We start from the raw sequence: 15,811 nt of genomic DNA, 5'->3' as shown, positions 1-15,811 counted from the left end.
AAGGTCAAGGACTTCCAGCTTAGATTGGAGCGCTCTGCTACTTGGAGGATGGGGCTATGTTTGAAGTGCCTCATTAGCACCTCAGAACAAGAGCAAAAGAAAGGTTGTGGGACAACAATAATGAGAATTCAGATCAAAGCATTATTTTTTTGACATGGATTATTGCATCCGGATATGTCTCAAACAAAACCCCTACTGCTAGACAAAGAAGTTGACAACCAACAGGTTTGGTCAATCTTTACATCAAGACGCATTCGTAGACGCACAGATCAGATAAACTCAAGCAGATAACATCTGAAAGCCTCAAAACACCAAGCTGGAACTGTGACCCTCCCTCTAGGCAAGGCAAGGCAAATTTATTTTTACAGCACATTTCAGTACAGAGACAATGTAAAGTGCTTTATATGATTAAAATATAGGAAAATAAAACAGAATAAAAACAAGTTGGAATAAAATGTAGAAACAAAATAAAACATGGGAGAATAGAAACTATTAAGCAAACATTAAAAACAGTTGTACTACAATGTTTAACTAATTTTATTTAAAACAGCTTAACTAGAACAGTCGAAGGCAATCTTAAACCAATGTGATTTTAATCTCGATTTAAAGGACATCAGGCTTTCAGCACTTACAGTTTTCAGGAAGTTTGTTCCAGATAAGTGGAGCATAGGAACTAAATGCTGCTTCTCTGTGTTGTTTCTGGTTCTAGGTATGCAGAGTAGGCTGGAGCCAGAAGACCTCAGTGGTCTGGAGGATTGATACACTGATAACAAGTCTGTGATGTATTTAGGTGCTAAGCCATTCAGGGATTTATAGACTAACAGAAGTATTTTAAAGTCTATTTTCTGAGATACAGGGAGCCAGTGTAAGGATTTTAGAACTGGGGTGATGTGCTCTACTTTCTTAGTCTTAGTGAGGACGCGGGCAGCAGCGTTCTGGATCAGCTGCAGCTGTCTGATCCACTTTTTAGGCAGATCGGTGAAAACACTGCTGCAGTAATCAATATGACTAAAAATAAACGCATGGATTAGGCTGAGACATCAGTCCTTTAATCCTGGAAATGTTCTTGAGGTGATAGAAAGCCGACCTTGTAACTGTCTTTAGATGCTTTTGGAGGTTCAGGTCTGAGTCCATTACTACACCCAGATTTCGGGCCCGATCAATGGTTACTATAGCCTCGTGAGACCATCCTGATCTCGCGAGCTTTCAAGGTTTCACTCGCAGACCAGTCTGGCTACTTTCCGTTAAAGAAAATTTGGAGCCGTTCACCAAACGAACGTCCAATCAGCGTTGGCTTTGAGGCGGGTTGAGGTGTGACGCAACGAGGAGCAACAGTTCAGTCTAAAGAACATGGCGGCTTCAGCTGATTAAACTAGCGTTAGCGCGGCTATCGAGCAAGTTTTATCGGAATTACAGAGTATTTCTTTGCTGAGCTAACGAGCCTTTACCTGCAGCAGCAAGAGTAGCTTGGCTTGTGGTTGTGTTTTCGTCGTCGCTCTGTTACGAGCGGCGACGAATCTGATTGGTTTTTTTGGCCCGTCTATCACCAACATAGGCCAATGAGCTAACCAGTATTTTCGCCCCTTCCCAAAATTACTTCAACAGAAGGTTTCCAGATGGATATGCGGAGCAAATCTATCTGGCAGAGTCAGGTAATGGTTACTAGCTGAAGCAGTTGAAGCTGTGTGCTGACCTTTGAACGCTGCTCTATTGGTCCAAAAATGATTACTTAAGTTTTGTTTTTATTTAATTGAAGACAATTTTGGCACATTTATTGTGCAATTATACACTGTTTAAAGTTATTTAATGTTTATTAAATAACCCATCTGTCTGTTACGTATTGTCTGGTGGTGGTGATCAGCTCTTGAGCTGATATCAAGACAATGGTTGAAAGGGATGAATTTAAGCACTAGCGATCTTTTAACAGCAAAACCTGCACACACATAGAATAAAGCAGTGACAACTTCTTTTCAAGTTCACAAATTTAATAACAGAAATAAAATGAACATCCAGAGAACAGCACTATGTAATGCTGTCTGTATTAACACAATATTTGGATTAGTAAATTCTCTCTACAAGGCTAGTGAAACTTAACAAAACTACTAAGCAAAATGAAGATAAAAAGAAGCTAAGCTAAGGAACTATTTACATGCAAAAACAAACAAAAGACAAAAGAAAAGTGGTTGATCATAATCAGAATAATTCAGTTAATCCTTGTTTACTGCAGATCTGATAAAAAAAAAAACATGGAATGGAGTTAAAAAACATTTGGCATGTGTTTCAATCCATTCACAATGCAAAGCCCAAGTTAACCAGAACATTATTTTGAGTAAATAATATTCTAAAGACTGATTTGCTAAATAAAATCATTTAACCCTTATGGCCGATCTTATTAATGCGATTCTCCCTCTGGGTCCCTGGGGTTGCTGTAGCGATCGGTCGCTAAATCGGTTAAAGTCTAAAGTTATCAAAACTGCCTTTAAACCGATTAATATTCAATATTAATGCGGGAATAAGGCTCATAGCTCTATCGGCCGATGGCAGAGCAGAACGGTTAAGCTTAATGCTTTAAAAGAAGCTCCTTTTGAATGTCCGGAACTGGATGTTAACAGAAGCTAATAGCATTTTGGCTAGCGGGCATTCAACGCTAACAAATAAAAGCTTCGGTTTTATTTTAGTCATAATGAGTGGGCTGGATAATGTAAAAATTCATGTCTCATCAATGTATGAAACCCTTGTGGAGATAACCTTTGTTATAACCATAAAAACACACTCGACAATGACATGGTACTGAATGTTAGCAATGAGCTATCCTGTAAGCTCTTCGTTTTAAAGCAACCATGTGTCCAAACGATTTACAAAACATTTCCAAATGAACCATTTAACTTCTCCCTCCGCTCTCTGTCCAAACCTGTCTTTTGCCTCGTGTGAGCTCTGTCCACTTTGGTCATTTAAGGAAGGAGCACTGGATAGCAGGAAAGTTGTTGGTTTGTCTTGGCAGGCTAGTGTTTAGCTCTGCAACAGCATGTGGAGGGATCGGAGACCTGGTCGCTCAGCTTGTCTGGTGTGGGAAAGCATCCACCATCTCGCGTCTGCTTTCCTACAACAGCAGACAAAAATGAACAAAGCTGTTTTGGCATCCCTTACTTTGCGGCTAGTTTGCACAGAAGTCATAGTGCAGCTTAGCTCTGTCCTAGCAGTTCCTCTGATGCCAGGGAGGTCCTCCATCGAAGCAGGCAGACAAGTTTAGCAGACCCTGGATCAAGCGTGGCTGGTCCAGGCACATTCCTTCAGATGTCCCAGACAGAAGAGACCATGTGGCCTCATGGTTCAGCCAGCCTCCCTCTCCTCCTTTTGTCTAAAGGAAAGAGCAGGTGACGGCTGGTAGCTTTGTCCTGGAAACGTGGTCTGCAGCTTGGAGTCTGAAGTGAAGAGTCTGAAGACGAGGTGGTCAGAAGCACTCTGACCTTTTATCTGTCGGGTGTTTACAGAAGCACCCTGCTGAGAGAGAGGGGCTGTCCTTGCTGACTCTCTCTCCTTTGTGGCTGTGAGGGTCTCATGTTTGCAGCAGGGTGGAATTCCTTTTGTTACCTTCTCCATACTACTGTTCAGAATTCAATCTGACATCAATTATTCATCATGGCGGTGGTATGGCACAACACATCCATGCATCGATTTCTTTCTAGTATTTACTCAGTGCTTGAACTGGTTCATAGTCACCTGGTGACATGGTGACGTAGAGCTGTGTGTCGTCTGTCATGGTAGCTGATGTTGTTGTTTTTTATGATCTGATAAAATAAAAAGTTGCTTTTCCAACAACAAGGTATATTTTTCTATTAGGACTTGTATGGTTAATATAGAAATATAAAAATCAGTTGGAACTATCTAACAAAGTGTCATTTAATCTAAAAGAAACCGAAAACAAACTTATGACCCAGATAAAAATCCTGCCCAGCAGCATTTGCAGGTCTGCATTGTACAATTGAAATGATGGTTCATAAAGCTTTCGATTTGTCTTGGCACCTGTCAGCACTTTGTTGTGAGACACCTGCATGCATTGCAAAAAAAAGTATTTGCTTTCCTCTCTATCAACTATCTATAGAAACACGCTAATGCAGGAATGAGAAATATGCAGTAAAAAAAGCTGTGGTTTGGACAGCGATAAAAATAAAACAAACATTAAAGAAAATGACACTGTTTTTTCATGCTTAACAGAAAATTAAAGAAGGATAATCTTTGTGTTTGAATAACTTGTATTCAGTATTGTCTCAAGTCTCAATTCAAACATGCAATGTCTATGTAAATATGAAACAAAAGTGAAGCAGCCGAGACAGGATGTTTAGGAGGAAAATCTGCATAACTGCATGATTACAAGTAACAAGAAGAACAGCTCTGGCATGACTCCGCCTTGGAGCTCACCCTTATAAGGCGGATGTTGACTAAATAACCACAAAGTGAGCTGAGAATTATCAAGGTGAGTAGCTTTTTCCTTTCACTCCATGAAAAAGGAGATCTGAAACGTAGCTCTTTCATCATGGATAGAATTAGCACAATATTTCGAATAGTAAAATATTTCCTAAGACTACATCTTTGAATTGTCAAGACTAATATTTTCCAGCTTTAAAGTCATCTATCATATCCAAGAAACAAAGTCTAACGTTTTCAAAAAGCCCTTTTCAAACTGACTTAAACTGTTTGGCTTGACATAGGTTCATAAAGCTGGTTCTGAGACTGCTAGTACCAAAGGAACAGAGAATCAAAATTGCTAATAATCCAGGTAAGTAAATTAACTGATTTGATCAGTTTCTATTCACTGATCACTCGGATGATTGTCATTATCATTTCAGGCTTTTTAGTGATTCATGCAAACATTTCTTTTTCTTCAAGGACCAATAAGATAACTTACAAGCATAACAGATGTGTGTGTGTGTGTGTGTGTGTGTGTGTGTGTGTGTGTGTGTATATATATATATATATATATATATATATATATATATATATATATATATATATATATATATATATATATATATGCTCACCATTAATGCCTCCCCTACATGTTTTGCTAAACTGAATGAATATCTTCAGAAATAAATGGAAATGGACCAAATTTATATCAGCAAGTTCTTTCAGTTGACAGTCCAAAGTAATTTATTAAAAACAATTGTTATGTCAACTTAGATATTGTAATTCCAAAAGAATAAACAGAAAACCAGCATATGCACACATATTGACACCCCTCCTTAAGATTTGGTGGATTTGACAGCACATTAGAGATTTAGCCGTCCTCAGACAGCTCCTTTGTCTTTACTATTGTCACACATGAAGGAGGAATAACAGGTGGCTTTTCAAAACACCAAAAGGATCATTCACTGGATATTTCATGTCACATGGGTGGAGGCACTTCATCACAGGTGATCCTTATTTGTGATTTGAAACAGGTGGGCCAAATTAGGTTTCCATACTGATTTGCAGCAACGGGTGCCAATACCATTGACACAGTAAACAATGTGTTTTCCTCATGATGGTTATATTTTTAAATGTTCTTTATCTCCACCAGACTGTAGAGGAGCTGAGCAGCTCCTTTAGTGCCAGACTTAGACATCCTGTCTGTAAAAAGGAGCACTACCGCAGGTCATTCACCCCTGCTGCTATCAGATTATACAATGCTGCACTGTAATTGTAACCACAACTGTTATAACTTTGGGCAATAACCAATGTGCAATAATCTATGTAATTCACTGTGCGATAACCCGTGCAATAATCCTGAAAGAAGTTACTTCTGCTGCTATCAATAACTGTAACCACAACTGGTATAACTTTGGGCAATAACTAATGTGCAATAATCTATTTAATACACTGTGCTATAACCTGTGCTGCTATCACCAAGTGAATATATGTCAGTACATATGTGTGTAGGGCAGGCATATATATATATAGATAGATAGATAGATAGATAGATAGATAGATAGATAGATAGATAGATAGATAGATAGATAGATAGATAGATAGATAGATAGATAGATAGATAGATAGATAGATAGATAGATAGATAGATAGATAGATAGATAGATATGTATATATATGTATATGTGTGTTTATATAACCGGGAAGTACACATAACATCATCTGCCTACTCCGATTTCTTTTGTATTTTTTTATTTATTTATTTATTTTCCTAATCCTGACTATTGACTGACTATTGAGCCGATGTGACAAGTGAATTTCTCCAATGTGAGATCAATGTTCCTTTGAAAGTCTCAAAGAAAAATCTAATTATTCTAGCTGTCAGCCAGCTCCTGCATAATTCTGGATAAATAATCCACCTCTTTTCTTATTAGAAATTGTTCACTTCAGTTGTACCCAGCTTGCTTCATCATATCAACCAAGTTAGATGATGGTATATGATTGTTGTCATCATTAATTTAAAACACCCAACGTTTCAGCCATCTAGCTTTTGATTTAAAGTTTTGTTAAAGGATTTGGACATAGTCCTCCATCTTCATTAGTCCACTCACTTTCCGCAATTTGCCGACACTGGCAGGAAATCAAACCCAGAGCATGACGCTACCCCCATCATGCTTGACATCTGGTAGTGTTATCAGGTGTGAAACATTGTTTTCAATTATTTTTCTCAGTACGACTTTATCCCCCAGAGGAATTTGACTTGCTCATGTAGGTGACTGTAAATGTCATGCCTTATATATAACCTAAACAAACTCCATGGTCTATGGTTAAAACTCTAGGATGTTTAATTGAAGTTAGCTATTCCTGATAAGAAGACTGTTCAAAAATATTCAGCCAAATTTATGCCAGAAAGTTGTTTTATGACCAGAAAAAAAATTTAAACTTGCTATGGGACATTTAATCAAATTACATCAGGGATGTAAATACAATTGGGCCTCTATGTAAAATCTTAATCCTTTGTAGTTAAAATTCACAAAAATGTTGCTGAACTTGTAAGCTGTATAACTGATCTCTTGAAAAATAAAAATTCCAGTAAATCATTAAAAAGCCAAGATAAGTGTACGTAAACGTTTGACTAGATTTGTGTATTTCATATCTGTCTGGCTTACAAAGCAACTGACTGATGGAGGAAAATGAATAACTGAAAGGTGTTTGCTTTCTCTTAGAAATCCTCAGCCATGATCTCCTCGGGGTTGGCTGTGTCTTTTTTCCTCCTACTGCACATCGCCGCTCAGGCTTTTGAATTATTGCCAGGTGACTCTCTAAACCACCAGGAAATTACAGAGCGAGCGATTCTGAATGCAACTCTGCAGGCATGTCGCTCTCTGGCCCTGACTGAAGGAACCAACTTCAACTTTCCGGTGCGAACATGCTCCTGGTGCATTATTATCTCTAAAAACTGATGGGATCCCCTTTTAAATCCTGTTAACATTAAATGTGCCTTATCAGGCTCAGCCTTTCACTGCAGAAAATGTTGCTGCCGCCTGTGGCGCCTCACAGTCGTCAAAGACTTTCCGCCTAGCCATCCTATCGATCCAGCTGAGGAACATCCGAGTAGACATCCGCTATGCCCTCAATTCAAGCTTCCACATTGACAAGGAGACGTTTGTTCAGGGACAGAAAATCATCACAGACGGACTGGTCGCTGTCAAAGCCAGCAACAAGATGGAGAATTATGAGACTGCGAGGCAGAAACTGGGAGAAATCATGCATCCTTTGCAAGTATTTAACATCATTCACTTTTTTAAAAAAAGTTTAATAGCATTCTGGATTGAATGGTAACTGTCTGCATCTCTTCTCCGTGTTGAAGGATTTTTACAGTCACAGTAATTGGGTGGAGCTGGGGTACAGGTTCCCAAACTCTAATCTGATCAGAGCAGGAACCAGCATTGGTGACATAGCAGGTAAAGAAATGACATGATCTGATGGCTGAGTTTTCAAATACTTTCCTGATAAAGAATGCAGTTTGGATGATATTACAAAGATAATGGTTTTAAAAGAAATGTGAAACATTTGTTTACCCGCCATCAGATAAAAGCAGAGCCACCTGTCGCAGCTGTGACGGAGACGACTGCACAAACAACATTCTGGAGGACATAATAGCTGGGAAGATCCTGACCTCTGGGTACACTGGGCACAAACCTTTTTTCTCAACCAAACCATCTGGTAAGTTCAGATGCCTTTCCATTTAAAAAGTAAACATCTGATGAGCGGATCTGTGTGATCCAGTCTGTAATCTTTCTGAACATTTGTCTTATTGGTTGGATACTGATGATAGATCCTGCCCTTTATAGTTATTGGTACCCCTGCTACAAATTATGTAATAAGCCTGAAAATATTTTTTATTGCTGTAACGTTATTTAACTAATTTTCTGACGAATTTAGACCTAACTACATAAAGTTCAATTCAATTTCAATTACAATGCAATGTAGCCAAATGTGAACTGACTACAACATTTACAGGCTTCAGTCCTGTGTGCCCGTTTCAGCATTTCCCCTGTCCTGCGCTGAATGCAGCAAATACACCGCAAAAGTAAAACTAACTAAAACCAAATAGGTTATCAGTAATATTTAACCAAGCAAGTGGGAAATAAAATACTTCAGACAGAACATTTATTGTGTCACAGCACTCAATCAGTAACACAGCCACACTGATAGAAATAGTCTTATAGTCAGTTAGAAGAGGTTGTTTCAAATGGGTCAAATTAATAAGCTGCATAAAGCAAAGCTAAGATCTAATTCAGCATTAAAGACTGTCAGAATTATTTCAACACAATTAAATTAATCAATAAAACTTGAGTCAAAGTGTTTTAGAAAGTAATAGCTTGAAATAAACTGCGAAGATGGAGTATTTGTTGAACTAAGTTAATTGGTTGAGTTGTCCTTTCCTCATCCTTTTGTCCACGGTCATACATGTGTTTAAGTAGAGTTTGGTATATGGGTGGGGTCTGGTTTAACTGGTTGTTCTTGCAAGACTACAGTAAACTGGCAATAACTTATTCGGAATTCATTAAAATTTAATCAAGCAATAGGAATTATTCAAATTTTACAATCCCATCATTACTGTTCATATAGCTATCAAAATAGAGATTGTTTCTTTTGTCTAGCTGCTTAAATCATCAAAACATTTAAAATTATGTTAACTGCTTAACATTTTTAAAGAGGAATCGTATAATGTTGACGCACTTATAATTGAAATGCTCTTGAAGGGACCCTGCTAGGGCTAACTAAAAAATTGTTTTGCACACACCTTCCTGGAACAACCCACTCACCACAACCTGGGGAAGTATTGTTATGTTGGTTGCTCAAGTTCTCAGCCCTGGGTTAGGTAATGACATACATGTGAAAATGGGTCCAGCTGACTTCCTGAACGTACTCAAAGAGCAGAGTTTTCCAGCAGAGACCGCCTTTGTTTTTGGCCCCTGAGCTGTTTTCCACACCTAGGTCTTTCAGTCATGACGCTTTTCCATCTTGTTGCATCAGTTCATGTTGATTATGGTGAGCTTTTTTACGGCATATGTTTTCTCACACTGACCATTGCTTTGTTATATTCAGTGTTAACCACATCCTTATTATTTGTGATATATTAAAAGATAATAAGGGCAAATTTAATCATACCTCTGCTGGGTTTTGGTTTAAAGTAATCTTTTAATTTGACAAACATGCTTCTTCTGGCAGGAAGTAACATTAGAGTTATGGAGTGGCCCAGCAAGAGACCCTACTTGAATAGATTAACAGAAAAATTGGTTGTTATGATGCCCAAAAAAGAATATAAATAATTTTAAAGGGAACGAATAATATTCCGGATGCCGCTTTTTATTAACATTTTATTTTAAAAAAAAAGATCAATTAAAGTTTTTTTTTTTTAAAGGAAATCTAGCAGTATTGATCATCTTCCCCGGTTTAATCTAAGGAAAGTGCAGTCATGGAGGACCACTTGATCAAACTAGTAAAATCGAGCCAAAAGGTGGGATTAACAAGGATTCCTTCAGATAATGATAAGGCCAGATTTATTCATACCTCTGCTGGGTTTTGGTTTAAAGTAATATTTTAATTTGACCAACCTGCTTCTTCTGACAGGAAAGAACATTAAAGTTCTGGAGTGGCCCAATGAGAGACCTGACTTAAAAAGATAAACAGATAAATTGTTTATTGTGGTGCCCAAAAAAGGGTATAAATAATTGTAAAGGGTACAAATAATATTCTGGATCCTGTCCATCCATTCGTTTTCCAACACGCTTATCCCTATTGGGGTCGCAAGGGGTGCTGGTGCCTATCTCCAGCTGTCAATGGGCGAGAGGCGGGGTACACCCTGGACAGGTCGCCAGTCCATCGCAGGGCATTTTTATTAACATTTTAATAATAAAAAAAATATTTTTTTTTTTTTTTTTTTTTTTTAGGAAACCTAGCTGTGCATAAGTATTAATCATCTTCCCCGGTTTAATCTAAGGAAAGTGCAGTCATGGAGGAATATTGGATGAAACTAGTAAAATCGAGCCAAAAGGTGGGATTAACAAGGATTCATTCAGATCCAGCCACGGACATCTCCACACACGAGCAGCAAATTTGGCAATAGCTGCAACCAGTCAAATGCTGGAAGATATTCGACTGGCAGCAGGAGACACAACATTCCTGCAGTAAGTGTGTTCACACTGTGCACCGATGGCGGCTTTTTTCCTTTGATTTTTGTCCAACTCTTTGAAAATCTCAGGATGGTGGGAATCTCGAGAGGATCCAGCAGAGCTCTATGTTTTGTCACCGACACTTCACAGAGCATGAGTGATGACATTGCAGTGGTGAAAACGGTCACTAACAGCATCATCGAGAGTAATAAGGGAACAGAGAACAAACCATCTTTTTACATACTCGTACCTTTCAGCGATCCAGGTATGGTTTTAGAATCAGGTAAGGATTTCTGTCTGATGAGGTGGAAGAAAATTAAGATTTTTGTCTTTTGTCCCCCAAGGATTTGGGCCACTGATTCGAACAGCAGATGACACACTTTTCAAGGATATTGTGGACCATCTGACAGCTACTGGTGGAGGAGATAACGAGGAGATGAGTCTCTCTGGGCTGCAGGTAATGTTGACTGTATTCTACAGCTTTAAATTCTGCTGATCTGTAAGCAGTTTTATCTGAAACTGATCTTTAATCTATTCATGCATTGTCTTACAGTTGGCGTTAAGTAGTGCACCGTTCAACTCTGACATCTTTCTCTTCACGGATGCACCAGCTAAAGACAAACACTTGAAGAACACAGTGATTGCTCTGATAGAGCGGACCCAAACAGTGGTAAATGTTTGCATGCCAACTATGATTCGTGTTTTTAGTGTACCTCCTAAAAATTATTCATACCCCTCAACCGTTTTTAAAAATTAAATCAAATGTGCCATGTTCCCTGACTTCAGACTTCAGACCCTGACTTCAGAAGTCCCCTAATTGCTAGAAAGAGTCCATGTGTTTGTAATTTAAAACTAGTGATTCTGTGAGGGACTCATACGTTTATTAGAGAACGAAAAGTGTCTCGTGTCATGGTTTAGTTTTTGTCTGGTTATTTTCCTACACCTTTTCCTCTCACTCAGCTCACCTTCCACTCCCCAGCAATCGGTCACACCTGTTAGGCATTAATTAGTCAGACTCACTCCACCTGTCAGCCTCCCTACAAAAGCCTCCTTCAGTCATCTCTTCCCCACCGGTTCGTCATCAGTCTCCACTCACTTCACGTCTGTTAGCCTGGTTTGCCCCTGCTAGCTGCTGGAATCCTGTCACCCCTGTGTCTCTTGTTAAGTCTCTGCCTGCTGCTGGATTTTCCTGTTTCACCTCTGAGTTTCAAGTAAGGCCTCTGCTCGCTGCTGGATTTACCTGCCACCTCTTTGCTTCAAGTAAGGCCTGTTTTAGCTGCTGGATTTACCTGCCACCTCTCTGCTTCAAGTAAGGCCTGTTTTAGCTGCTGGATTTTCCTGCCACCTCTGAGCTTCAATAGGCCTCTGCTAGCTGCTGGGTTTCCTGCCCTAATCTGTGCCTCGTGTAAACCTCTGCCAGCTGCTGGGTTTCCAGTCTCCTCTGTGCCTCAAGTCAAGCCTCTGCCAGCTGCTGGGTTTCCTGTCTCCTCTGTGCCTCAAGTCAAGCCTCTGTTAGCTGCTGGGTTTCCGGCCTCCTCTGTGCTTCAGCAGCCCTGCTCTCAAGAACTCTCTCCGGTCTGTCAGCTCCTGCTCTCATCTACACCCCAGTTCCAGTCCAGTCCTGCCTCTCTTGTTTCATCATCCACTACTCATCTTTCTGTCATTAAACTCTCAGTAAATAGCTCCGCGTGTGTGGTGTCCATTCTGGGTTCATCTAAGAAAAATCATGACATCTTGAAGTCTAAGGAACATGTCAGACTGGTTTGGGGAAAAGCTGTGGAAGTTTAAAGTAGATTTGTTTAAAACAATATTTTGAGAAAATCTCACCTGTTCGGAAGATTTTCAAATAGAATTCATTCCTAAAAAAACGGGCACAAAATGTTAATTTTCTTGCTGTGTGTTTCAAGCCATACAAAAAACATGTGGAATAAGAGTGGTCAGACGACACCAGAATTAAACTTTTGGCCCAACAGCACATCACCATGAACACACCATCATGGTAATATGTGGTTGTGTGGCAAGGCTTGAAAACCATTTTTCCATACACACTCACCATCTAATCTGAGCTAAAGCTATTTTGAAAAGAAGAATGACCAGAAAGTTAAATCTTCAGAGGCCTGTTGTATGGAAATGCCAGACTTTTTTTTTTTTTAAGATTTTTGAAAATTATGTTTGTCTTCTCCCCAGTTGTGCACAGCTTTGTTTTGGTCAGTGGTTTTTATATGACAAACTTCAAAAAGGTTCAAGGGACATTTACGTGATGATCCAATACAACACACATATTTCTAAAGATATTTCTATTTATCTTTGTTGCATTGAATAAATGTACTTGTCTGGAACAGTTTTTTTTTTTTTTTTTTTTTTTTAAGTCAAGGTCCCCAGATTTAGTCTTCACGATTGGGTTTAGCTTGGTTTGAATAATTGTTTTCTCATTACAGGTCAACTTTATGATTACAGACTCAGTAGTGACTAATCGTCGCAAGAGGAGTAACGGCAACCAACCGCAGACAAGAATGATTGCAGAGTCTGATGCTCAGCTGTATAGAGACCTGGCTCAGGCATCAGGGGGTCAGGCCATCGAAGTGACAAAGGCCGAACTTCCTGCTGCTACAACGATCATAACCCAGTTTGCCAGATCTTCTGTGGTAATTGAAGCGCAAGTTCACATCTTTGTACACATCTTTGTACAAGATCTCTCTGGTCTAAGCTCTTGCTACGATCCCTCAGGTGACCCTTCTTCAGGCCTCCAGGAGCCTGGGACAGACGGATAGTTTTAATTTCATTGTGGATGAAACTGTCTCAAACCCGACAGTTTACATCACCGGCAGATCCCTGACTTTCACAATCACAAGTCCAACAGGTAATATCTCCTCTCACAATGATTCAGTTAAAATTGAACCCACACAAAATATTTGTGTTTCAGTTGTTCATAATATATTACAAGTCTGCTACGGTCACAGGAACGATTTATATGCAACCACATTTACTCAAAGTATGATTATCATTGTCCTTATTTCCAGGTGCATCTCAGCAAAGCACCGACTCAACAGGCTCGTTGATCACGTCCACCACGACTGTGGGAAACTTCAAAACACTGCAGTTACAAAAGCAAGTTGGACAATGGGGTATAACAATAGAGTCGGATAACCCCTACACCCTGAGAGTCATTGGTGAGAGACTGCCATAACATTTGTAGCTACTACTTAAGCTTTTAGATTGTCTGAACATATGCTTTTTTAAATAGGCCATTGTAATGAAAGTAATTTGTTCATAATAGCTCTGGTAGTATTTGTTGTTTTCAAAAAATACACAGTTTTATGCAGAAGAAACCACAAAAGGTAAATTTCCTACAAAAAGAATACATTTGTAATGCAGTTACCAAAGTAATGTTGTGTCTTGTTACACTACCGTGTATATGGCTTAAGTTTAAGTGGTGTGTGCGAAGAACCACTTTCAAGTAAACAACAATCCTGCTTTGAATTTCCTCAATTCTGATACTGTACAAAGTGCAATTTTTGTCACCTCTACCAAAAGCGAGTAGATACAGATTTCTTGATCATGCCAATATATGCAGCATCCTATTTGGTACCCTTCATCCCAATTTATATATCTAGAAAACAAGAGTGCCTAATTTGTAACAAAGACGTGAAAGGGCTCTGTGTATAAATATGCTTTATTTCTTCCGGTTAAGACTTACAAAAACATGTTTTTATAATATGTATGAAAAGGTTAGAAACCAGCTGACCACAGATAAGTCTGCAATTTGCACTGGTATAGCTGTGTATGTCTACAAAAAAGTATCACAGCCTGTTTTGTTTCTTTGAATTTACAATAAGTTCCTTAGGTTGATGTGGACAATATGGCAAAATATCAAACTGTGATCTCTTTTTACTATAAAGTCACAATCATGGCTTTATCACAAATTCCTTATGTTACATAGGAAGTCCTGCAATCAGAGCAATTAAAAAGTCTTTGCGTATCAACCTATGTCTCATCTAACTGCAATTTTATAAGCATGTTATTCAAGAAGTACACATGATGTTAAACAGTATTTCTAAATCAGGAAAATAGGGTTAAAAAAGTAAAAACTAAAGTAAAATACACATTTGTTTACTGAAAGCTACTTTGTGAAGCTAAAGAAAAATGAAAAAACAAATTGTTGAATCGGCACACAAACAGAATAAGGGACACAATGCGCCTTAATAGACGATGTCACAATCTCTTTGCTTTAGCAACATGTTCTAAACTTTCATTAGTTTTCAAAAAACCTCAACAGTCACACAGTGTTTTTCAAATTAAATCAAATGCATATTTACTTTGAGGATATTTGTATTTTCAGGCCAGAGTCCTGTCGACTTCTTGTTTGACTTCGTCGAGCCTTCTGAGGGTCCCTTCGATGGATTTGATTCTCTTGACACGCGTCCCAGAGCAGGTATAAACACTTGCTAATAATGTAAATGGTAATATGATTTTTTTTTATGTGATTAAATCAGTAAAAATCTTTTTTGTTGTTCTTAAGGTGTCAATGGCAGGTTGTTAGTGTCTATAACAGGAAGTGACTCTGCAACTGTGACAGAGGTTGCTCTGGTGCAATCATCAAAGGGGTCGGAGGAGACTCTGGGAGTTGTTGAGTCACAGGGGGACGGGAACTTTTTGGTCCAGGTCGATGTGATGCCGGTGGTGGAGTTTGTGGTTAGAGTAAAGGGAAGAGTTCAAGGCTCTTCAAATGACTTTCAAAGACAGTCGCCCACTAACTTCAGAGCTTCCAATCTGACTCTTACAGTAAGCATCAGTGTGGCATGAACATCACAACCAAAAGCCTGATAATTGATGAAAAGTTAACATTTGAACTCACTGATGTCTTTCTTTTTTTATTTAGGCCAATTCAGAAAACGTCTTTATACCAGGCACACTGCTCTCTGTACCCTTCACTGTGGCGTCAAATGGACCAGACGGAAACGTAACCATCCGAGCCTCTAACAGCGGAGGTTTCGAATCAACGTTTCCAACCATTTTGTTCTTGGAAGGTGGGAACAGCACTAATGGCACCGTGACCCTGTCAGCCCCAAAGAACACCCCGTCTGGTTCTGACGTCATCCTGACTATTGAGGCCGAGTCTCCGGATGGAACTGACTCCAACTACATCATGCTGCGCTTCTCCATAATAAACTCGGTAATAACACCACAGCTGAAAGCACATGACCTTCCTTCAAAGCTTGCCT

General features: G+C 39.1%; 1 protein-coding gene across 2 annotated transcripts in view; it reads left to right on the top strand.

Annotated features, from left to right (window-relative positions):
• LOC105917883 (von Willebrand factor A domain-containing protein 7) overlaps positions 1-15,811 on the top strand; it is a 43,212-nt gene that overhangs the window by 25,979 nt on the left and 1,422 nt on the right. The window contains exons 1-16 of one of the 2 annotated variants that reach the window (XM_036142986.1): positions 4,462-4,474; positions 4,710-4,777; positions 7,134-7,328; positions 7,417-7,689; positions 7,778-7,871; positions 7,999-8,133; positions 10,418-10,604; positions 10,679-10,854; positions 10,934-11,046; positions 11,143-11,259; positions 13,028-13,234; positions 13,317-13,449; positions 13,610-13,759; positions 14,929-15,021; positions 15,109-15,371; positions 15,469-15,762. In XM_036142986.1, coding sequence (XP_035998879.1) covers positions 7,146-7,328; positions 7,417-7,689; positions 7,778-7,871; positions 7,999-8,133; positions 10,418-10,604; positions 10,679-10,854; positions 10,934-11,046; positions 11,143-11,259; positions 13,028-13,234; positions 13,317-13,449; positions 13,610-13,759; positions 14,929-15,021; positions 15,109-15,371; positions 15,469-15,762 — 2,418 coding nt within the window. In that variant the 5' untranslated portion in view covers positions 4,462-4,474; positions 4,710-4,777; positions 7,134-7,145. Of the gene's footprint in view, positions 1-4,461; positions 4,475-4,709; positions 4,778-7,133; positions 7,329-7,416; positions 7,690-7,777; positions 7,872-7,998; positions 8,134-10,417; positions 10,605-10,678; positions 10,855-10,933; positions 11,047-11,142; positions 11,260-13,027; positions 13,235-13,316; positions 13,450-13,609; positions 13,760-14,928; positions 15,022-15,108; positions 15,372-15,468; positions 15,763-15,811 lie in introns of those variants that run through there. The other variant, XM_036142987.1, reaches the window with a different exon arrangement.

Source organism: Fundulus heteroclitus, chromosome 11, assembly GCF_011125445.2.
Source record: "Fundulus heteroclitus isolate FHET01 chromosome 11, MU-UCD_Fhet_4.1, whole genome shotgun sequence".
In the NCBI taxonomy this organism is placed as follows: Eukaryota; Metazoa; Chordata; class Actinopteri; order Cyprinodontiformes; family Fundulidae; genus Fundulus; species Fundulus heteroclitus.
The sequence above is the reverse complement of the archived record's forward strand: the minus strand, read 5'-3'. Positions and strand labels throughout refer to the sequence as shown.